Raw genomic sequence first — 24,953 nt, 5'->3', positions numbered from 1 at the left:
GAAGGTGTTGAATTTTCTGTAACTGCAGCTCTGACAGTAGTGCAGACTAATTCATACGATATAGTAGGTTTATGCTTGTTCTTGTATGTTACTGCTTCGATAGTGATGACTTGTATAACAGACACTGCACATAATCTAAGCCTACTAATAGCCTAATGGATTAAAAAAGGTGTTGGGTTTTTTCACAACTTATTTGTTGATATGATGAAGTTTTATGTTAGGAGACATTTGTGTAACATTTCTGGAATGAATCTCAGTGATTTTATAACAGTCAAAGTTTGGTAACTTGGACGTTCCACAGCAATAAATGTAACAATAAATGGTTAAAAATTGGCACAAAATGTAATTCATTAATATATTAAAATGTTGTAATTATTGGCAAACCACTGTGGTCTAAGAGGAGTGGAAAAAAATGTAACCTGGTGTTACAAAAGGAAAGTATTCCAGTTCAGGGTGGTAACAGTAACAGGCTGCATCACACAACCCCATCATGGATGGGGTTTTCTTATAACCGCACACCCTGCTGTGTTTTATTCCTTACATATTCATCCTTTTCAATGTTTGTCAACGAAAATTAAGTAAGTTAGACCAAAGTAAAATCTCCTTTTCAGGCTTATCTCATACTCCATAAGGTTTGTCATGTCTCCGTCGTGTCTCTACCATGTTACAGCCCTGCTGTGCTAAACACTGTACCGGTACTTACTATGCTAAACACTGTTTGTGTTGCTCACAGGGCTTCACAGGGAACAAGCTGACCTCTCTGTCACTTGGCCAAGGCCAGGGTCCCATTGCCATGAAAATGATTGAGGAGGGAGTGAAGGAAGGCACTTGGGTGGTGCTGCAGAACTGCCACTTGGCTACATCCTGGATGTCCACACTGGAACGGGTCTGCGAGGTACTGCAGGAAAACATGGTTCATTTGGATAAGAGTAGAAACCGAATGAGATGAAAGTTAGAACTAGAAGTATAGTTTGTTGCAGCATTTTATAGAAAGTAGTCATTGATAGTTTGAACCAGTTGCTCAGAAATTAGTTAAAACTGATGATTACAGTTTGGGGTGTTACTTAGCAAGAAATAGTTTGCAATATTTGAAGGAAAGTAATGTTTACAGTTAGTTATAGTCCTTGAAAGAAAGCATTGTCACCAGTGATTTTAATATTTGTACTGGTATTTGGAGGGAACTTCATATTACAGCCTGTACATACTGTTTGAAAAAATACCTCAGATAATCAAGTGTAGTGTTGTGTGAACACTAGCAACACTTTTGAATTATTTAATTTTCAACATTCTGACTTAATTGTAGTTAATACTTACAATCAATAAATCACAAACCCTTTTTCTGTACCAACTGATGAAAGATTCTTTTGGCCTTATTTTCCTCCAGGAGTTCAACCCAGACACCACTCATCCTGACTTCCGTTTGTGGCTAACCAGTTACCCCTCACCTACCTTTCCCGTGGCCGTCCTTCAAAATGGTGTTAAAATGACAAACGAGGCCCCCAAGGGGTTGCGTTCTAACATCATCGGCTCCCTTCACATGGACCCCATCTCTGATCCGGAGTTCTTCAACAGCAACTCAAAGCCAGTGAGTCAGGAGTTTGGCAAAGACCTACTCTTGGTAGAAAATCTGTTTGAGAGAGTACGTGATAAAATGGTAAATGATATAGCAAATTGTTTTCGCCTCTCCAGTGTACATGGAAACACAGCTACTTTTCAAATTGCAAAGCATTTGAATGGGAACATGGTTGAAGTGAGGAAGAAGGTTGATTCATAGGAAGTCGGGTTTTTTTCCCCACTTGGGTGTTTTATTGTTAATTGTGTGGTCATGGGTTTTGTACATGTAAAAGTTTAATGTGTTTGTGTTTTAGGCTATGTTCAAGAAACTCCTTTATGGCCTGTGCTTCTTTCATGCTCTTATCCAAGAGCGAAGGAAGTTCGGTCCCCTGGGCTGGAACATCCCCTACGAGTTCAACGAAACTGACTTGCGCATCTCTGTCCAACAGCTGCATCTGTTCCTGGACCAATATGAAGTGAGTACACACACACTCTGAGTTAAAAGCTCTGCATTTTATCACTGTAGTTTGCTCGTATAAGTCATCCACAGCATGCAACAAAACAGCCCCCCCCCAAAAAAAAAATCAAAGAAAGCAGATGAGCCAATTAACATTTTTAGTCTGCAGTGACTGACAGCTGTGTAGAAGTTACAAACACTGACCCCCTGCAAACCCACCCTCTTCCCCATCTCACATTAGTCTCTTCTTTTTCCCCTTCTGGTCTTGATTTGGTTTTCCTATTAGAAACACGCTCTGCCCTCCCTTTTAATGATTTCTTTAACCTGTTCTTTTTCTGTGGCAGAACAATTACAAAACATACACCTTTAATAGAAAAAGCAAGAATGTGGTGCACAAGTTTTCATTTGTTTTGGGTTTTCTGAAATCAACACAGGGTTAATATTTGGTTAAATGTCCCTTAGCAAGTTTCATCTTAATCAGATGCTTTTAGTAGCCAGCAACAAGCTTCTGGCAGAATTCTGGTTGGATATTTGACTGCTCTTCTTGCCAGAATTGGGAGAGTTCAATTAAATTTGTGTGTTTCCTGGCACGGACCCAACCTTTAAACACAGTCCACATATTTTTGATAGGGTTGAGGTCAGGACTTGTTTTATGCTTAATGTTAGCCTGCTTTATCCATTTTTCCACAACCACTTTTGATGCATGTTTGTGGTCATTGTTCTATTGGAACACCCAACTGTGTCCAAGTTTCACCCATCTAGCTGATGGTTTGAGGTCATGCTGAATAATTCTGAGGTAGTCCTCCTTCGTTATTCCATCAACTTTGTGAAATGTACCAGTTCCACTGGCAGCAAAACATCTCCAGATCATTATGCTGCCATGGTCATTGCTTAACAGTTGGTACAGTGTTCCTCTGTACCTCTGGTCATTGTGGCCAAAAATGCATCTTTATCTCATCTGACCATAAAACATTCCTCCAGAAGGCTTTTTCTTTGTCCATGTGGTCAGCTGCAAACTTTATTTGAGCTTGAAGGTGTTAGTTTTGGAGGAAGGGCTTATTTCTTAAACAGCAGCTTCTGGTTCATGGCAGGCCTGTGCCTTGATGGTTCTTGGGTTGTTTCTGACCACCTGAGCCAATTTCCTCTCAGTTGAGGGTGACAGTTTGGATCTTCCAGCAAAGTGGCTACACCTCCTAATAACTTGGGTGGTAAAAGAGAGCAACTGGACTTGCTTGAAGATTCTTGAAGACATTTCACTTCTCATCCGAAAGGCTTCTTCAGTTCTGTCTGACTAATAGGGAGTATCAGGTATTTATTCTCTCATGGATGAAAAGTAATCCTAAGGTGTCGTTAAGTCATCCTGTTGGTGTGGGTCACTGGGGGCTGGGTGTGAACGGCCTAGAGAGTCGGGGTTATCAAAGGATCGTTGGTTCTCTCTGTCCTCCTGTGAGTCACTGAAAACAGCTGGGTTTTGGTGTGCATTCAGTTGTCTGGAAAGTGTGCCAAGGACTGCATTGTAGGTGGCTGATAAATGATGTCTTAGACCACCACCTCTGTTCAGTGATGGCCATTCCAGGTTGACAAAAATGGCTTCTTTAACTCCTCGCTCATGCCAACGATCCTCTCTGGCTAGAATGTGTATGTTGCAATCCTGAAATGAGTGTCCTTTGTTGTTAAGATGAAGATAGACAGCAGAGTTCTGGCCTGAGGAACTAGCTCTCCTGTGTTGAGCCATGTGCCTGTGGAGCGGTTGTTTTGTTTCCCCAATATACGAATCCGTGCATTCCTCACTGCACTGAATTGCATACACTACATTGTCCTGTTTGTGTCTGGCTATTCTGTCCTTAGGGTGGACCAGTTTCTGCTTCAGGGTGTTACTGGGTCTGAAATGTACCGGAATGTTGTGTTTGTAGAAGATCCTCCTGAGTTTCTCAGATAGACCAGAAATGTAGGGAATGACAATGTTCTTGTGTTTGTTCCTGTTATCCTCCTTGTCCATTATGTTCCTTTTTCTGCTCTTGATGAAGGCCCAGTTGGGATACCCGCAGTTCTGAAGTGCTTTCTTGATGTGATTCTGCTCCTTCTCTTTTCCCTCTACCATTGTAGGAATGTTCTGAGCCATGTGTTGCAAGATCCAAATGACCCCCAATTTGTGTTCCAGTGGGTGGTGTGAGTCGAAGAGTAGGTACTGGTCTGTGTGTGTGGGTTTCCGGTAGACCTCGATGCTAAGGCATCTGTCTTGTCTAATGTGTACATCACAATCCAAGAAGGCTAGATTATTCCCACTGACGTCCTCCCGAGTGAAACTAATGTTGATATCCACTGCATTGATGTGCTTAGAGAAGGCTTTCACCTCATAGGTTTTGATTTTAACCCAGGTGTCATCCACATATCTGAACCAGTGGCTGGCATTTTTGTCAACCTGGAATGGCCATCACTGAACAGAGGTAGTGGTCTAATGGCCCTTTTCCACTACCCTTTTTCAGCTCACTTCAGCTCGCTTCAGCTCACTTCAGCCCGACACGGCTCGCGTTTCGACTACCAAAAACCAGCACGACTCAGCTCGTTTCAGCCCTGCTTAGCCCCTAAAACTCGCACCGTTTTGGAGTGGGGCTGAAGCGAGCCAAGCCGTGCCGAGTGAGGTTGGGGGCGTGAGCAGACACTCCCCTGTGCACTGATTGGTGAGGAGGAGTGTCCTCACATGCCCACACACGCCCCGCGAGCGCGCTGGGATCTGTAAACACCGCAAACCCGGAAGAAGAATAATTACGAATTACGAGAATTTCTGAAGCCTTATGCGCCTCGCCTCATCTATACGCTCTTGCCAGTATCTGTCCGCGTTGTCGGTGATAGCAAGCCACAGCACCAAGACCAGCAACACTAACGACTCCATGTCCTCCATGTTTATTGTTTACTATTCGGGTCGTGAGACTACCGCTGAAAAGCTCACTGAATCAGTGACATACAGAGCATCGTGGACGAGTTCGCGGAGCGCAAGGCTCGTCGTATGCCCTTCAAATAATGCGCGCAGTAGGCTATTGATGTTTTATTATGAGCCATATACAGTATGTCGCCTAATGTTTTTTTTGTTTCTGAGTTACATGTTTGTTTGAAGGACTTAATGTACAAAATAACATAGTTGCACCCCGTAGTGTTGAAATTGGTAAACACAGTGCATTCAGTGAGGTTTGCACCGCCCTCCTTTTATTTCTGACTCTTCCTGTCACCACTCTGAGCGCTCATTCGTATGCCCTTCAAATAATGTGCGCAGTATAGGCTATTGATGTTTTATTATGAGCCATGTACAGTATCCTAATGTTTTTTGTTTCTGAGTTACATGTTCGTTTGAAGGACTTGATGTACTAAATAACATAGTTGCACCCGGTAGTGTTGAAATTGGTAAACACCGCAGTTGCGGACATTTTGTAGCCTAAAATGATGTTATGATAAGCTTTAATAAAGGGCCCGGTCATTTGCCCCGCCCCCGGCCCGGCTCTGACTTGTTCCGCCACTGTCACTGATGTCACTGTTTGCGCTGCTTAACGACATCACGTGACGTCCACCCACTTTCGCTAACTCCACCCAATGTGTCCACCCACTTCCAGCCAGCACGGTTCAGCGCGGTTGTAGTCGAAATGCAACTCCAACAGCCCCGCTCAGCTCGACTCAGCTCGACTCGGCACAGCTCAGCCGCGTTTGTAGTGGAAAAGCGGCATAAGACATCATTTATCAGCCACCTACAATGCAGTCCTTGGCACACTTCCCAGACAACTGAATGCACACCAAAACCCAGCTGTTTTCAGTGACTCACAGGAGGACAGAGAGAACCAACGATCCTTTGATCACCCCAAAGACTCTCTAGGCCATTCACACCCAGCCCCAAGTGACCCACACCAACAGGATGACTTAACGACACCTTAGGATTACTTTTCATCCATGAGAGGATAAAAACCTGATACTCCCTATTAGTCAGACAGAACTGAAGAAGCCTTTCGGATGAGAGGTGAAACATCTTCAAGAATCTTCAAGCAAGTCCAGTTGCTCTCTTTTACCACCCACAGTTTACTATGACCTGGATGACTGAGAATCTTCACAGACATGTCTCCTAATAACTTGTAATTACATACAACTGTTTTAATTGATTATGGAATCTGCAGTTGTGTAGAAACAGCTCCAAGAGACTAAGTGTAAATCGATGATCCTTTTTCTCAGATCTGCACTGAGCTGCTTGGACTTTCCCACTGTACAATGTGCTGGTCAATTCAATGACTGCCGTCAAACAAACCCTTATGTTTCCACAGAAAAGCTACCAGTTGTAGTCAATCATTAGCACTGACAGGCAGTTAAGAGACTTTGGCCTTGGCAAATTAAGAGACATTTTGGAACTTCCAGCACTATCCATCCATCCATCCATTATCTGTAGCCGCTTATCCTGTTCTACAGGGTCGCAGGTAAGCTGGAGCCTGTCCCAGCTGACTATGGGCGAGAGGCGGGGTACATCCTGGACAAGTCACAGGGCTGACAACCATTCACATTCACACCTACGGTCAATTTAGAGCCACCAATTAGCCTAACCTGCATGCCTTTGGACCTAGAGGAAACCCACGCAGACATGGGGAGAACATGCAAACTCCACACAGAAAGGCCCTCGTTGGCCCCTGGGCTCGAACCCAGGACCTTCTTGCTGTGAGGCAACAGTGCTAACCACTACACCACCATGCCGCCCTACTTTCAGCACGACTGAGTTAATAATCTAAATGGGTGTATGTCAATTTTTGACCCTGTATGTATAATATTGATCCTGTATTGATTTCAGAAAACACAAAGTAAATTAAAACATGTTCCAAATTCTCAGGGTTTTTGCTGTTGTTGTTTTTTTCTATTAAAAATGTACAGTTGTCAGAAGTTTACATACAGTGACATGAATGTCATCTTGGATATGAATGTCATGGCAATATTTGGGCTTTCAGTAATTTCTTTGAACTGTTCTTTTTCTGTGGCAGAATGATTGTACAGCATAGAGCTTTAATTAAAAAAACACTAGAATTTGGTGCACAATTTTTAATTTTCTTTGGGTTTTCTGAAATCAACACAGGGTCAAAATTATACATACAGGATCAAAAATTTACATACACGCACTTAGATTATTAATTCAGAGGTTCTGAAACTTCTAAAATGTCTCTTATCTTGCCAAGGTTTCTTAACTTCCTGTTAGTGATAATGATTGACTACAGCTGGCAGCTTCTCTGTGCCTTCATAAAAAAGGGCTTGTTTACAGCACTCATTGGATTGACAAAAATGGGAATTGACACAGTAAAATGGGAAAGTCCAAGGAGCTCAGTGCAGATCTGAGAAAGAGGATTGCAGATATACAGTACACAAGTCCAGAATATCTCTTGGAGCCATTTCTAAACAACTGCAAATTCCAAGATCAGTTTAAACAATTGTATCCAAGTTATTGTGAGGTGTAGTCACTTTGCCAAGCCACTTTGCTTCAAGAAAACCCAAACTGTCATCCTCAGCTGAAAGGAAATTGGTTTGGATGGTCAGGAACAACCAGGGAATCACCATGACACAGCCCTGCCATGAACTGGAAGCTGATGGATCACTGTCTACAGTTCAGATTACCATGGACTAAGAGGCTGCTATCCAAGAAATCACCCCCTGCTCCAAAATTGACACCCTCAAGCTTAACTAAAGTTTGACGCTAACCACATGAACAAAGTAAAAGCCTTCTGGAGGAAAGCTGTATGGTCAAATGAGACAAAGATTGAGTTGTTTGGCCAAAATGACCACCATGCACAGAGGGACAATGTACCAGCTGGTGGTGGTAATAGCAGCATCGTGCTCTGGGGCTGTTTTACTGCCAGTGGAACTGGTTAATTGCACAAAGTGGATGAAATGATGAAGGAGGACTACTTCAGAATTCTTCAGCTTAAACCATCAGAAACTTGGACACGACTTGGGAGTTACAACAGGACAATGAACCCAAACACGCATCAGAGCTGGTTGTGGAAGATAAAGCAGGCTAACATTAAGCTTAAAGGTCATAGGCAACGGTTTTCAATTTATGCACATTTGAAACTTTATATGTTAAAAAACCCTCTGTAATTTTCTTCTGGTCCCAAGAAGTATTGTTAATAAGTAATAATTAAAATAAGTTAGCGCGGATCGCAGCGAATTCTGTTCGGCGATTTTCATGACCACTCGGTGCATGACGTCATTCAAGACAAACAAACCGCTTGAGTTGAATCCACTTCCGTTTACTTGCATTGCCGTTCGGCTTGAGTGCAGATGTGGGTTCAGGAATTTCCAAATAAAAACCATGCCTTATTGTTGTAAGGTGAACTATAACAATGGGACTGGTTCAGGAAGAAGTTTTTACCTTTTTCCGAGAGAGGAGAAGAGGCGGAGAGAGTGGATTGGCTTTTTCCGAAAAAGGAGAAGAGGCAGAGCGAATGGGTTGGCTTTTTCCAAAAGAGGAGAAGAGGCGGAGCGAGAGGGTTGGCTTTTTCCGAAAAAGGAGAAGAGGTGGAGCGAGAGGGTTGTTTTTTCCGAGAGGAGACGAGGCGGAGAGAGTGGATTGTGCACGTGAAGCCAGAGGGTTGGTTTTTTTCTGGAAGAGGAGTAGAGGCGGAGAGAGTGGATTGTGCATGTGAAACAAAATCAAGCAGTCAAAGAAGAAACGGACCAGCAACGCTCAAGCAAAAAGGAGAAGATTGGAGGTAAACATTTTTACTTTTGCTTGCAATTGACAAGTCAAGAATCCTGAGGGATCCTGTACAATCATTATGGAATATGAGACAAAAGGATATTTCCTCGCTTAGAGTAGGCTATAAATAGTATAATGCCATGGATGGCAGGCTAATGTGGCCTACCGGCGCACTGTCAAGTAATCGTTACCTATATCCACTAGGGAAGGCGGTTTAATTATTCTTCAAAAGGCCTCTTATTTAGCATTACGACGAAAGTAAGAATTTATCATAATCACCAGGATAAATCGTTTGGGCGCGAGTCTTGCTGAGGTCCGGGGTCACCACGATCAGAGTCGGCCGAGTCGCTGTCCGATTCCGAGGCCGCACGGTCAAACCAGTGAGCCACATTCACCGATTGCTTCACAACAGCCATAGGTTCATACATATATGGTTTCACCTCTCGATATTCAATTTGAAGACTTCCTACTTCAAAATCGCTATTGCTTTCAGACATTTTACACACCCTCTCACAACCATACCTGTCAACCCTCCCGTTTTTCCCGGGAAATCCCTTATTTTGACTTATTTCCCGCTGTCTTCCCGTTTTTTTTATTTTCCCGAAAATATCCCGTATTTTCACATTATATAAAAGTCCCGTATTTTCACAATATAAAAAAGTTGGTAGGTCCAGAATTCATGACGCGCCTCTGACAGGAGTTTACAGCAGGAAGTCGGGCCATGAATTCACGTCCCCGCCCTCTCAGGCATCAGCAATTACATAACTACGTCCGGAGGCGAGGCTGAACAAGTGATTAGGTCCAGTGTTGCCAGATTGAGCGGTTTCCCGCCCAAGTTGGGCGGTTTCAATTGCATTTTGGCGGGTTTTGAACATATTTTGGGCTGGAAAACGTCAGCAGTATCTGGCAACACTGATTAGGTCTGAGGTGAAGATGGCGATGCTAATAGCTAAGAAAAACATTAGCCTCTCTTTCTTTGATGATTTCAACAAGTGCATGGCTGGAATGTTCCCAGACTCTTCCATCGCAAAGAAATTGTCCATGGGGAAAACAAAAGCCTCCCAAATAATCAAAGGTAAGCTACACATGTTTATATTAAGTATGTCCTGGCTAAGACCTCATAAATAGCCTAGTGTAAACTAATTGGTATATTAACTGTTTTATCCACTCATTGTCTATTTTATTTTCTATCTGAAACTTACCCATTTTAAATCACTCTTGGTTTAATATCTTATATTACTCTTTATCTCTCTATCTCTCTATCTAGTGTTCCGAGGCCATGACTATGGTAAAACCATAATAAATTGCAATGGAATTGAATTTATTGACTGGTTATATAATGACCTTTCTTATTTTAATATAAGATACGTATTTTAGCCCTTAATTTGGGAAATAACTGGTACCACTGAAAGCAAATAAAAATAAATGTATAGTTTATTCACAAACCAACATGCACCAGAGTACAGGAAATCACAAATACTAGATAGAAAATTGCCCCCCATTCAACTACACACCCACTTTTGGTGAAGGGTATGACTTTCCGAAATTTTCCCTTATTTTGAGTTAAAAATCTGGGAAATATCCCTTTTTTTCAAACCTCAAAGTTGACAGGTATGCTCACAACCAAAGTCCATACACGTGTGCTCGGTTCGCAAGTAAACACAGAACTGCTCCCAGTCTGTTTGCCTTGAATAACGTCACGACGACTGTCCCTTGGCGGTGAAAGTGTGCATAAGTGAGATGTAAACAAACCTTCGGAAATTGGGCAAAACAGTATATTTTAACCGTTTTATTCAATTTTAGGGTGCAAATTAGACACTAGGAAGATTTAATTTACTTTTTGGGTCGTTCTTCTAGACAATAAAGTTGATATTCTACGTTTCACCTCCAACCATTGCCTATGACCTTTAAAACAAGTCCTGACTTCAACCCTATTGAAAATATCTGGACCTTGCTTGTAAGTCGAGTCCATGCCAAAAAATAAAAATAATTTAATTGAACTCTACCAATTCTACAATCAAGAGTTGTGAAATATCCAACCAGAATTCTGCCAGAAGCTTGTTCATGGTAAACAAAAATGTTTGGTCAAGGTGAATCTTGGGAAGAGACATTTTACCCAAATATTAGGTGTGCTGTATGTGTATTTTTGACCCTGTGTTAATTTCAGAAAACCCAAAGACAATTAAAACTTGTGCACCAAATTCTAGTTTTTTTTTTTAATTAAAGATGCATGTTGTACATTCTGCCACAGAAAAAGAACAGTTCAAAGAAATTACTGAAAGCCCAAATATTTCCATGACATTCATATCCAAGATGACATTCACTGTATGCAAACTTCTGACCACAACTGTATGTTGTATAATCATTCTGCCAGCACTGTCCACCACCATCATCAAAACACCAGTTGAGGGAATATTTTATTTTTTACACTTTAGAACACCTTCTTCAAAGTTTTTTTCCTTCAATTTGCCACCTGTCGGTATATTTATCTCTCGTACTTGAATGATATGAAAGAAGGAAAGAGACAGCATATCTCTCTGTTTTCATACATTTTAATTAAAACATTCCCATGCACTGCAAAATACAAATAGCATAATTTGTGCTGTCTAATTGCAATTATTAGTATAATTGCACATCTTAAAAACATAGATTTTACTGTAGCCAAAACTGTTATTTATGCTTGTTGTCATGGTTACATTCCAATGTAATTGCATAATATGGGGAGCAGTGGTTTAGATTGTGGTTCAGTCTAAATTAGAGGCATACCAAGCTTAGAAATCAACTTGTATTGACAAACCACAAATCTTAAAAAGAATAAAATAATGAATTAATCAATTACAATTCAATTCTTATGTACCGAGGGGCCCCAGTTTGAAAACCACCACTGCATTATCCTTGTCTCTCCCAAATGGAATCTGTAAGTTTCTTTTATTTCTTTTTTAGGATGTGCCATTCGATGCAGTGCACTACATGACAGGAGAGTGTAACTACGGAGGACGTGTTACAGATGACTGGGACCGTCGGACCCTCCGCACCATCCTGTCCATCTTCTACACTAAGAAGATCATTGAAGACCCCGAGTACAAGTTCGACCCAAGCGGGATTTACTACTCACCACCTGAAGGCGATGTAAGATCTCACACACACTCAGAGCTCTGTTTTGAGTACTGCTGTCATGCCATGAAACAAATGGCCTAATTAACAATTAAAATGGCATACAGTCTAAATGAAAACTTAATATTTTGATCAATTGACTGAGATGTAACTCGACCACGCAACACAAAACAAAATGCATTATTTCTGATTCACTTGTCCATTCATTTTTGTTTTCCCCATTCCAGAAAGTTCTGAAAATCATAATGAGCTCCAAGTGCAATAACTGTATGGGTGGACTCCCACCAGTAGCCACTGCCTAATGTATTTGCAAACACGTATAATCTACACTCAGTTTTATTTGTCATTTTCTCCTGGAAACCTTTATTCACAAACCTTGATCTGCATAGTCATTGTTATAAATGTCAGTGAGCTTGTGGGTGGTGTGCTTTAAGTGCGCCATTGTTATTTAGTGTCTCTGCATCCTGGATGTGTGAATCAGGAAGTGTCTTGTTTCTTTTGCAGCATAATAGCTACATAGAGTACACCAAATCACTCCCACTGTACCCGTCGCCAGAGATCTTCGGTATGAATGCCAATGCTGACATCACTAAGGACCAGGTGGAGACGCAGCTCCTGTTTGACAGCATCCTGCTCACACAGGTTTGATGGGAAATTGAATGAAATCACACTGTTCAAACTTGAATCAAAGTGAATGTATAATGTGCAGGGAGGTCAAATGTGAGAGATACAGTGCTATGTTTACCAGTCCAGTTTCCAGCATAATGGCCTTTATTCATCAAAACTGGATGTGCAAATGACGTTCATACACAGAAGACCAGGGTTATGTAGTATGTAAATGACATAAGTAATGGACAAGGCAAATACTTGATGCATGATTTACATTAATTTCTCCAGTTATTGCAACTGTTTCATCAGTCAGATGTGGATGAGTTTACATGCCGTTCCCTTCATTCAGGGCCATCATTGTTTCTGTGTAACTAATGAGAAAGGGCTCCTTTATGCTACTAGCTGATGACTGCAGTTGGCATGCTATCAAATATGGGTTGAGAGACAATTATTTGAAACTCTGTGTATGTTTCGGGGGGACTAGTTATTGCTTGTTAATTTATGTGCATGCATCTTTTACTTCTGGGGAGTTTTAGCAGTAAGTGCAGGCTTAGGTACAGACAGGACCAGTCAGGAATAAGTGAAACCCATTCACATATGTTCAAAGTCAAGGAGGTGATTTTGTGACTTTGTAGAATGAACTGCAAGCACAAAGAAAGCAGTGTCCTAGTGTTAAACTGTGGCAGTGAATTTCACATCCCTGCTAATACAGCTTTTCACCTTTTATCTTTTCTCTCCAGTCTCGCACAACAGGCAGTGATGCTAAATCCACTGACGATATGGTGTATGATGTGTCAGCGGACATTTTGAGCAAACTACCAGAAGACTTTGACATAGAGGCAGCAATGCGCAAGTTCCCCACCAGTTACCAGCAGAGCATGAACACAGTGCTGGTGCAGGAGATGGGCCGCTTCAACAAGCTGCTGCAGACCATCCGTCAGTCATGCATCAACATCCAGAAGGCCATCAAGGTCAGGATCATAGAGGAACCATTGATAAATCTTAGAGGAGATTCAGAGGCTATGAGGAGCCTTAGAGAAACCTTAGATGAGCTTTGGAAGCTCTGAGGAACCTTAGAGGAGCTTTGGGGTTGCTTTGGAACCATAATGAAACCCCAGACAAGCTTTGATGGCTCTGAGGAACCTTGTAGAAGCCTCAGATGAGCTTTGGAAGCTCTAAGGAACCTTAGATAATCCTTAGACAAGCTTTTGAGGCTCTGAAGAACCTTAGGAAAACCTTAGAACATGTAGGAGGCTCTGAGGAACCTTAAGAGAAAGGTTAGATGAACTTTAGAGGCTCTGAGGAATCTTAGAGAAACCTTCAAGGAGCTTTTGTGGCTCTGAAGAACCTTAAAGAAACTTTACAGGAGCTTTAGAGTCTCTGAGAAAATTAAAAGGAGCTTTTGAGTTGCTGAGGAGCCTTAAAGAAATTTTAGGCAAGCTAAATGAAGAACCTTAGTGGAACCTCCAGTTAAGATCTGTATAGGTTATTGGTTTGGCTTTGAAGTTATGGAAAAGATGAAGAGGCGGCCATTCTTTAATCTTGAACCGCTGTTTGTGCAGAGCCTCACAATATGAGCTCTCATTAGATTAAATTTTGGCTGACAGGGAACATAGACAGTTGGCCAAAGGTCAACTTTAAAATGCTGTTACTCCAAGCAAAATGCAAGTTTTATGCAGGTTGCACATGTGACACTTCAGCAAGTGCTTTGAATATAGTGCAGCTTCAGGCACAGTTTTATCTCAAAGTACAAAATTTGTTATTTCTGACAGCTTTTCAAGTGGAAACTCCAATGAGGCAAATGATTTCAAGCTTTGAATAATTGAGTTTGATAATACATTATTCATGGATAAAATAAACAAAAATACATATTCCTGAAACCATAAAAACTGAGAATTACAAAAGCATTTAGACAGATTGTTTACTAAGTCATCATTTATTCAGCCTCTTTACCATCGTTAGAGTTGAGTCATGTTAACGTGACTTAAAAAAAATCATTAAAAGATCTTAGCTTCAAGCAGTTTGTTTTGTTTAGGTGTTTTTACAGTATGTGCCAGACCTTTGCATATTTTCCTGTCTTGGCCACAGGGTTTGGTGGTGATGTCAGCTGAGTTAGAGGAAGTAGTGACAAGCATTCTGAATGGCCGTATTCCAGGAATGTGGATGAAAAAGTCGTACCCGAGCCTCAAACCTCTCGGAGGATACATCAGCGACTTCCTGGAGAGGCTCAGGTTCTTACAGGTGAGCTCGAGGTGTCCCGTATTATGTGTCGGTCCTGCTCCAAACAAACTCCAAGATAGCTGCATATTTATCTGTGTGGAGCTGAACATAATGCGATGACACATTATCTGCACCTCAAGGGGGCAGTAGAACACTTTAGTTCTCAGACAGAAAATGAACTCCACACAACAGAAAAATCTAAGTGTTTGTCCCAGTTCACAATAATATAAATCCACTAGTCAGTGAGTCAGTTTCCATACACGAATAATCCAGTCCGATAGCAGGCCATGAAATAGATCTTGTAAGAGATTTACACAATATATGGCTCCTTATGAGTATATAACCCCACTTCTCAAATTATTTTTAAACTTGTATTTCTATTGTATAGAATTTTTCACGGATAAAAATAAAACAAGATCATTGTGAAATGGTAGTGTGAGCATCACACTGAACACTCTGTACCGGGGAACATGAGCTTAACTTTATAATGGATTAAAAAGGTCTGGTATTAGTGACTGTTCACTTCCATATGTCTCTTATTCGCCCTCTTATGAACATTGCACTGTAGTGGGTTAATCGAGATTGTGGTTCTGTTCAGCTGTAATAGACCTGACCAAGGTAGCAGTAATAATCATACAGAACGTTAATTGTGCTTTCTTTGTTTAGGAATGGTATGATAACAACATGCCGGCCGTGTTCTGGATGTCAGGCTTCTTCTTCACACAGGCTTTCCTGACTGCTGCACTGCAGAACTACGCTCGCAAACATACCACCCCCATCGACCTGCTCGCCTTCGACTTCCAGGTCATGGATAAAATGGAGTACACACAGTCGCCTGAGGATGGTATGACAAAGACAACCATATATATATATATATATATATATATATATATATATATATATATATATATATATATATATATATATGTGTATGTATGTGTGTTATTCCATGAAAATGGAGTCGTACATGAGCATAGCACCGAGTTGGCTATAAGCCATGCACGACGAAATTGAGTGAAATAACTGTGTTATTATATTCACATTCACTGGAGTTTGAGAAACAGAGCATTTTTTTTTTTTTAAATTTAATAAATAAAAACTTTATACAAAACGTCCAACAAAGTCATTTCCACTTAGAATGTAAACAAACTGGTGAAATGACAGTAGAAATTTGTGAAAAATGCTATAATAATATCCATCCATCCATTACCACTTATCCTGTGCAAGGTCGCAGGCAAGCTGGAGCCTATCCCAGTTGACTATGGGCGAGAGGTGGGGTACACCCTGGACAAGCCACCACAGGGCTAACACATAGAGATAAACCACCATTCACACTCATATTCACACCTACGGTCAATTTAGATTCACCAATTAGTCTAACCTGCATGTCTTTAGACTGTGGGGGAAACCGGAGCACCCGGAGGAAACCCACGCAGACATGGGGAGAACATGCAAATTCCACACAGAAAGACCCCCGTCAGCCACTGGACTCGAACCCAGAACCTTCTGGCTGTGAGGCAACAGTGCTAACCACTACACCACTGTGCTGCTGCTATAATAATAATTCTTGAAAAATAAAAACAGATATGTTCTTACCATGGCGGCACGGTGGTGTAGTGGTTAGCGCTGTCACCTCACAGCAAGAAGGTCCTGGGTTCGAGCCCCAGGGCCGGCGAGGGCCTTTCTGTGCGGAGTTTGCATGTTCTCCCCGTGTCCGCGTGGGTTTCCTCTGGGTGCTCCGGTTTCCCCCACAGTCCAAAGACATGCAGGTTAGGTTAACTGGTGACTCTAAATTGACCGTAGGTGTGAATGTGAGTGTGAATGGTTGTCTGTGTCTATGTGTCAGCCCTGTGATGACCTGGCGACTTGTCCAGGGTGTACCCCGCCTTTCGCCCGTAGTCAGCTGGGATAGGCTCCAGCTTGCCTGCGACCCTGTAGAACAGGATAAAGCGGCTAGAGATAATGAGATGAGATGTTCTTACCATCAAATACTTTTATTCCATATTTTGTTTTTTTTAAGTTTTAGGGGTTTGTTTTCAAATAGAGTTTTTAATTTCGTTCTTGGTTGGTACAGCAACATGCTCCGCCATGTTGTTTTTCTCTCCTCATGGTATATGAGCTGATAGCCTAGTAGTAGTAGCCAATCAGAGCACATGGTTGCTCATATCCAGTGAATGTGAATATATATGAGGGTAAGTCAAAAAGTTCTCAGACAAATTGAAAAATAATCTTTTTATTTATGAAAATAACAAAGCTATTTCTCTACATATCCTCCATTTAAATCTAAACACTTCTGCAAGTGGTGTTTCCATCGGAGAATTTCTTCTTTGTAGAATTCTGGGGAATGTCTTTGAAATTATAACATTTGTCTTAGAACTTTTTGACTTACCCTTGTGTGTGTGTGTGTGTGTGTGTGTGTATATATATATATATATATATATATATATATATATATATATATATATATATATATACACACACACACACACACACACACACACACACACACACACACACACACGAGGGTAAGTCAAAAAGAGAGGTGTTTTATTTGGAACACTATACTGGTTAGACCAGGGGTGCCCATGCTTTTTCGGCATGCAAGCTACTTGTAAAATGACTCTGTCAAAATGATCTACCTGTACTAAAAAATGCTAAATATATATTTATTTATATATTTCCGGAGTATACTTTATTTATACAATATATGTTGACGTACATTGCAAAACTGAATGAACCCTTATGGCACAATATAGTTCAACACACTTATAGTCACTACTTTACTCTGATGACTTGCACTGCATGGAGTCAGTCAGGGTTGCATAGTCCGGACAGTAGCAGCTGGTTGCCAGCCTCAAGCAGGCTTCCAAATGATCATCACTCATGGTAGAACGATATTTGGACTTGATAATTTTCATGTGAGAAAAGGCTGATTCGCATAAACAAGTGGAGCCAAATAAAGCAGTCAAGGAGGTAGCACATTTCCTCATGTTTGGGTACTTTTCCTCTAAGTTCCAAAACTCTCCATGAGCCCTGGACTTCAGCTGAATGTCAGCCTGTAGTGTCAAAATCTCATCCTCCACTGTAGACGAGTTCAGGTGAAAGCGTTGCAATATTTGATGTAAGTGCATCAACCTCAAAATCTTCCCTAAATGGGTAGCACATAAATGTAACTACTGGCTCAACTAAAGCAAAGTCTTGAAATTGTATGTCAAAGTCTGACAGACATTTTTCAATCTGCTGTGTGTAGCACACACTGTCAAGTTGCGCACATGTCTTCCGTTGCGTCTCAAGCTCTGACGCAAGATTTTGGAAGTTCCCCAAATCATGGCGCTGCAGCTTTGAAGACAGATGCTGCATTTTTTGTTTGAAAGCATTAACTGAGCTGATCATACTGACAACGGTTTAGTTTTTTCCTTGCAGCTCTAAATTAAGGTCATTCAACATGTTGGTCAGATCAGTTAAAAATGCCAGGTCTAATAGCCACTGTTCGTCATTAAGTTGCTTGTATTCTGCACGTTTAATGTCAAGGAGAAACTCTTTTATCTTCGGACAGAGCTCTCAAAATTTCTGGAGGAATTTTCCTCTGCTAAGCTATCTCACATCAGTGTGTAGCAAGATCTCAGTGTTCTCGCAGTCAGCCTTCTCCAGATGTGCATGGAAAAGCCCTCTTTGAAGAGATCTCGCACGAATAGAACATGCGATTTTTGTTGCCACATCCATTATCTCTTTCATGTTTAGCATTTTTGCACATAATGCTTGTTGGTGTATTATGCAGTGGTAATTAAGGAAGTCGGGGAAATCAGCGTCTTCCCTGCACTTGGCAATAAATCCATTTGAGCAGCCCACCATTGCAGGCGTACCATCCGTGGTGATATCAATTTGCAAATTGGGAGCTGGGTTTTCTCCAAAAAGTTTCTGAAAGGCTGAAAAACGTCCTCTCCCTGTGTGTGTCCTTTCATGGGCAGTATTGTTAACAGCTCCTCTTTTGCAGACATATATCTGTAAACACCATCCGAATAAAAATGCACAACTAGGCTGTATCACTTATGTCCATGGATTCGTCTAATTCCAGTGAAAAACACTCGCAGTCCGTGATGTCTCTCCAAAGCTGCTGTGTCACATTATCAGCCATAACTTCACAACACCATGTAACTATACTTCTTGATAGTTGAAGAGATTTTATTGAAGCTAATATTTCTTGTTTGTTTTTAAAGTTTCGAAACAGCGAGCCAGCTGCCTCAATGAAGGCTTCTTTTATCATCTCTTCATCTTGGAATTACTTTTTTTGCTTAATGATAGAGTGACTCACCCGGAACGATGCTTCGGTGGCTGCCTTTGCTTTTGAAGTCGACTGTGTGGAAAATGACTGCTGTCTGAAAAACTGTGATTTTAGTTCCCTCACCTTTCTCTTTTCTTTCTCAGCTCACTTTTCGGAGGAAAGTCAGTGTCATAGTTTTTATGAACAGTCTGAAAATGCCTCTCCACATTTCCGGCACGGTAGTGTAGTGGTTAGCACGGTCGCCTCACAGCAAGAAGGTTCCGGGTTCAAACCCAGCGGCCAGCAAGGGCCTTTCTGTGTGGAGTTTGCATGTTCTCCCCGTGTCTGCGTGGGTTTCCTCTGGGTGCTCCGGTTTCCCCCACAATCCAAAGACATGCAGTTAGGTTAACATGGGGTGGCCTTGGGCTGAGGTGCCCTTGAGCAAGGTACCGAACCCCTGACTGCTCCCCGGGCGCTCTGGTGTGGCTGCCCACTGCTCTGAGCATGTGTTCACTGCTTCAGATGGGTTAAATGCAGAGGATGAATTTCACTGTGCTTGAAGTGTGCAGGTGACGAATAAAGGTTTCTTCTTCTCTTCTTCTTCCTTTCTTTGGAACAGCAATGGTAGATCGATAGATCAGACAAACGCACTTCGAATGTAACATAATGGAAAAAAAATCCTCTCATTCCACATGGAAGTGGTAAGTTTTTGGTTTCTTACTTGGTCCAGCTCCCCCACTCATTATACCCCTTCTATAGTAGATATAAACTGGAAGTCTAACTAGGTCACAAGTTTTGCAGCAGTGCATTTGAACACGCATGCGTGGTGACACGTGTATGATCTCGGACTGGCCGCATGTTAATTTACATAATTTTTTTGTAAATGGCATGCGATCTACCGGAACTACCTCTGCGACTGACCAGTTGATTGTGATCGACGTTTTGGGCGCCCCTGGGTTAGACCCTCTTTTCTCTCAGAACAGCCTCAATTCTTAGTGGCATGGATTCCCCAAGGTCTTCGAAGTATTCCTTTAGGATTCTGGTTCAGGTTGATATTCAGTAAACGCTGCAGATTTATGCTGTAAATATGCTCTAACGAATTCAGGTCTGTAGAGACCACTGAAGTACACTGAACTTGTCATGTTGATGTAAGACTTGTACTTTGTGACATGATGCATTATCATGCTTGAAGATGCTATTATAACATTGTAATTATGGTCACCAGCAGTACTCAGACTGTGGCCTATCTTGCTAATGATGCTTGCTAAGATGAGTGCTAAGAAAACATTCCCCACACCATTACCGAACCACCACCAGTCTGAAGTGTTGGCACCAGGCAGGTTGAGTCTATGAGACTCTTTCTCTTGTATGTGAAAATCCCAGGAGAGCACCAGTTTCTAAAAGTCACTGAGATCACATATATTTCCTTCGTTCTGATGTTTGATGTGAACATTAATTAAAACTCATGACCCATATCTGTAATTTTATGCATTGTGCTGCTGACAGTTGATTGCCTGATTGGAATATTTCAGGAAAAAGCAATTGGAAAGGCTGGTATGTATAGACAGATAGATTGATAGATAAAAAAATAGAGGAAGATATGGAGTTCCAGACTGTATTGTACTGTATATAGCTTGGATGGACAGAAACAGACAGAAAAAACAGAGATAGGGATACATACATAGAGGAAAAAAAAGGAGGAAGGAAAGTTAAAACCTGATGGAACAGATGAGAGGAGTTGAGGAATGGAGGGAAAGACGGAGACAGGATGAAAGAGAGGACACATTAACCCTGTGCCATCAGCATTAACTCGCTCTTTTATATCATGTAAAAGTGTGTATACATAAGTATACACTAGTGTTTACCAAGTTTTTAGAGTCCTTAACGTCTGCCCCAGGACTTCTTTTTCAGGGTAAACTCAGGGTTTGTAAAATGATGAAAAGTTTGTGTGAGAGAGAGAGAGAGAGAGAGAGAGAGATCAATCTGTTTGCAGTTCATGCCTCTGTGTGTGTGTGTGTGTGTGTGTGTGTGTGTGTGTATTTATAAAATCCATGTTTTCTCTTCTTGTCCCTGGCAGGTGTCTACATTCGTGGTTTGTTCCTGGACGGGGCGCGCTGGGACAGAAAAAAGAACCTGTTGGGAGAATCATTACCCAAGGTTCTCCACGACACCATGCCGGTGGTAATTATTCATCATTTCCTTATTTATTGTTTATTTCCTTTCCTTATTTATATCCCTCTGGGTTTGGTTACATACTGTGTAACAACACGGTGTATAATAACACCTGACACATTATTTAAGTTAATCAACAGGGTAAAAATGGACAACAGTAATTACAAACAGTGCTGTCATGCTGTTCTTTACACATCACCCTATTGCACAGTCCTCCAGAAAGGTCAGAGCTCCTTCATGCAGGTGGTACGGCTTATATGTTCTAATAGCTTGTTATAGAGAGGACATGTTCATGGAGGCTTGGTTAAAGAGGCAAAGACATGAGAGATACTCGGTTAGCAAAAAAACCTGATCTAACCTTCAGGTGACAATGTGGGCATATATTTAAGCTGAAAATGAAAAAGGACATGTATAATTAATTTTTCCATCAAAACCTCTCATCTCATTATCTCTAGCCGCTTTATCCTGTTCTACAGGGCCACAGGCAAGCTGGAGCCTATCCCAGCTGACTACGGGCGAAAGGCGGGGTACACCCTGGACAAGTCGCCAGGTCATCACAGGGCTGACACATAGACACAGACAACCATTCACACTCGCATTCACACCTACGGTCAATTTAGAGTCACCAGTTAACCTAACCTGCATGTCTTTGGACTGTGGAGGAAACCGGAGCACCCGGAGGAAACCCACGCGGACACGGGGAGAACATGCAAACTCCACACAGAAAGGCCCTCGTTGGCCACAGGGCTCGAACCCGGACCTTCTTGCTGTGAGGCGACAGCACTAACCACTACACCACCATGCCGCCCCAATCAAAACCTAAGAAATAAAAATATGTATATATTCAGGTTGTATCTCCTGAGTCACACAATCCTAGTCCTGGAAGACGTTAACATAGTGTTTATCGTTACATGCCGCTTTGAACATCATGGCCTACTTTGATATGGTGTTGATCATTTGATTGACATTTCTCTTTTGCACACCTCCACTTTTGAAGTCTTTGTACAGGAGAACTTTTCAGAGGATTCAATCTCAACATGGCCGAGATATAAGTGCTCCAGTGGTGAATTTGTAGTGGTGGGTTGTTTTTTGGGGTGCATTTTTTTTTTTTGAGTACACAAGGAAGCTTGTTGAAACTTATCCTAAAAGGGCTTATAAACTCAATCACTGACCAGCTTGAAGCCTCCTTCATGTTTCTGTCGCATTAACTCCAGTTCGACGTGCAGCTTTCTCAGCTAAGTCTGTAAACAGCAAGTTCACAGTGAATTGAAAACGCATTGCAATACAAACGGCACATGAGGGAGAAGAACAGAGCTCCTTCAGACATTACCGGAAGGCAGCGCTTTTTATCTCCTCACAATATCCCAAAGCCTTTGCTACAGCAAGTATCTGAATGATTAATTCTAAGTGCTGAGACCCAGGAGACAAAACGCACATAGTGAGCATTTGTCTTTCTTACTGGGTTTTATCTTGGGGCTTCTGAAAAGTGTAAAGCCATTTCAGCTCAGCAACTCAAAAATTTCACTCCGTCATTGTTCGGCACGGATTAGAAGATATTCCACAAACTCAAAACTGTCACATGCTGAATTTGGTCCCCACCAAGACAAAATCATGTCCATTAACACACACTTGTGAAAATGATGGTTTACCCCAGGAAGAATGATGAAGAAAGACTCGCTTTGTAGCTACTGCCTCACATAGAGGCTGTAGCCATTATGTCGTGTTGTAAGAATGAGTGTAATAATCACGCACTGCACATGCGCATACACATGTTCCGATTAAAATGGCCGATAAGCGTATACAGTTCGGTTCACCATTCGAAATAAATGGACTAGACTAAAGAAATCACTTTCAGACATGTTTATGCTTATTACCAAGGGAAAGTGCGTTCCTATTTTAAAATATACTCCAGGTCGCCCCCTTTCCTCGCCTTCTTCGGCCAGTGGTCCCATGTGTGATGTAGATGTGACGCACTTCTGAGTTGTTACGGGAAGTTATCGAAAAGTGACTCCTGAACTCTAGCGCCGGGCCTTTTCCAGGAAATAAGAGTTTCGATCATGGCGACAGCATGTGCATGCCAGCCTCAGTTCGGAGGTTTCAGTTTCAAAAACTGTAAGAGGTAAGCGTAGAATAATATAGACACTTGGTATATTTTACTTCTGTGATTTTTAAATTGTTAATTTTTGTGGCTACTGCCTCATAGTATGTGTATGTATATACACACACTATATTTACTGTATGCACATGGTATCAGAAAACAGTTTTATTTATAAGCAGTAGCCACATGTACCTATAGGGTACCTATTTTGACTAGCTGCTTCTACCCTAAAGCTTGAGCAAACTAGTTTACATTGACGCTTGATTGATAGCGGGCTGATATTTAGATCTAAATAATTCTGCATTTTTAAATGTTCTCAGTAAATCGTGTCCATAAATGTCATGCATATTTTGAACAACCCAGTGCATTTTAGGACACTAAGGGAGTGCTATTAACTTTGAGGTTGAGAAATCAACAACCAACAGAGTAAAACATCCTGTTTAACTACAACTACTGACTTTATTTTAGACCATATGAATGACTCTTGGAGGTTGTTGATCATTGGCCTGGATCATTGCCTCTGGAGGTCATTAAGTGTGTGCATCAGTGTACAATCCAGGATGTATTCCTACCTCGCAAATTATTTTCCTGGAATAGACTCCAGTTCCACCACAACCCTGCCAAGGATGAAGCTCATACTAAACTTAATAATATCAGAAAATCAATTTAATATCAGTATTAATTGGTCGAATACCAAGTACCAAGATTTTGGGTGAAATAGACCTTCATTACCTATTAGCAACATTAGCCTTGTAACAACACCACAAAACACAAGAAGCAAAAACATCCTGGGATGAGAAGAACGTTTCATTTCTCACCAGTCTCCTACTATTAACTTGCACTTGCAGTTTTATAGCAAAAAGTTTTATGCATAACATATAGACACATTTTGGTGTCTCGTATGTAGCTAGCTAGTGTTAGTTAGCTTGCTAATCTGCAGTAGTACTTTTTGCTATAGCATTAATGCTGCATTCATTCATTCATGATCAAGTAGGAAATGTCCTACTTCCTATTAAGAAAGGTCAGTTTGAATGGCTCTTCATCTTGTAATTCCCATTTGTAAAAAGCTCTGACTTCTGAGTTGCAATTTTTTGACATCACTTCAACATGGTGGTGCAAAAAATGAAAAGTAAGAACCAGAAACAACAGCATGATTTAAAAAGTTTAAGTGATCTTATGTTTGTTCATATTCAAGATGACTAAATTTGGGTGGATCTACAAATTAATCCACTTTAAGAATCAGTCAAGCACCAACCAAACAAATCTAAAATGGCTGAGAGTGCAATTACTTTTCTTTTTAGCTTCAAACGGTTGAATGTGTGTGAACGCTGTAACGTGGGAAGTAGTGTTGGAAAATTTTCGACTTCCCAGTTGTCGTGAATACTATTTTACGAATAGTAAAAATTCACTGTTCTCATCAAATTTGTTTTTTTAATACTGTGACCTTGTAACTATTTTAAATATTCTGTGCACATGTAGTACTTTGGAGCAGATTATCTGACTTGTGTGCAAATGAAATGCTTCTCTTTATTAATGTGCACTGTTGTAGATTTGGCTAAAACCCATGAAGAAGCAAGACATCCCTGAGCGCCTGTGCTACCTTTCACCCGTGTACAAGACAAGTGAGAGACGGGGGACGCTGTCCACCACGGGTCACTCCACCAACTACGTCATCTCGATGAGCCTCAACACAGACGTGCCACCTGAGCACTGGATTCGTCGTGGTGTTGCTTTGCTCTGCCAACTGGACTCATAA

General features: G+C 41.4%; 1 protein-coding gene across 1 annotated transcript in view; it reads left to right on the top strand.

Annotated features, from left to right (window-relative positions):
• LOC132892116 (dynein axonemal heavy chain 7-like) overlaps nt 1-24,953 on the top strand; it is a 184,258-nt gene extending 159,305 nt beyond the window's left edge. The window contains exons 56-65 of the mRNA XM_060930515.1: nt 734-895; nt 1,385-1,585; nt 1,869-2,030; nt 11,667-11,852; nt 12,342-12,479; nt 13,187-13,417; nt 14,535-14,687; nt 15,333-15,510; nt 21,005-21,108; nt 24,747-24,953. Of these exons, the coding sequence (XP_060786498.1) occupies nt 734-895; nt 1,385-1,585; nt 1,869-2,030; nt 11,667-11,852; nt 12,342-12,479; nt 13,187-13,417; nt 14,535-14,687; nt 15,333-15,510; nt 21,005-21,108; nt 24,747-24,953 (1,722 nt within the window). The remainder of the gene's footprint in view (nt 1-733; nt 896-1,384; nt 1,586-1,868; nt 2,031-11,666; nt 11,853-12,341; nt 12,480-13,186; nt 13,418-14,534; nt 14,688-15,332; nt 15,511-21,004; nt 21,109-24,746) is intronic.

The sequence above is a fragment of the Neoarius graeffei genome, chromosome 9 (genome assembly GCF_027579695.1).
Source record: "Neoarius graeffei isolate fNeoGra1 chromosome 9, fNeoGra1.pri, whole genome shotgun sequence".
Taxonomy (NCBI): domain Eukaryota; kingdom Metazoa; phylum Chordata; class Actinopteri; order Siluriformes; family Ariidae; genus Neoarius; species Neoarius graeffei.
This window is presented reverse-complemented; position numbering and strand designations above follow the sequence as displayed.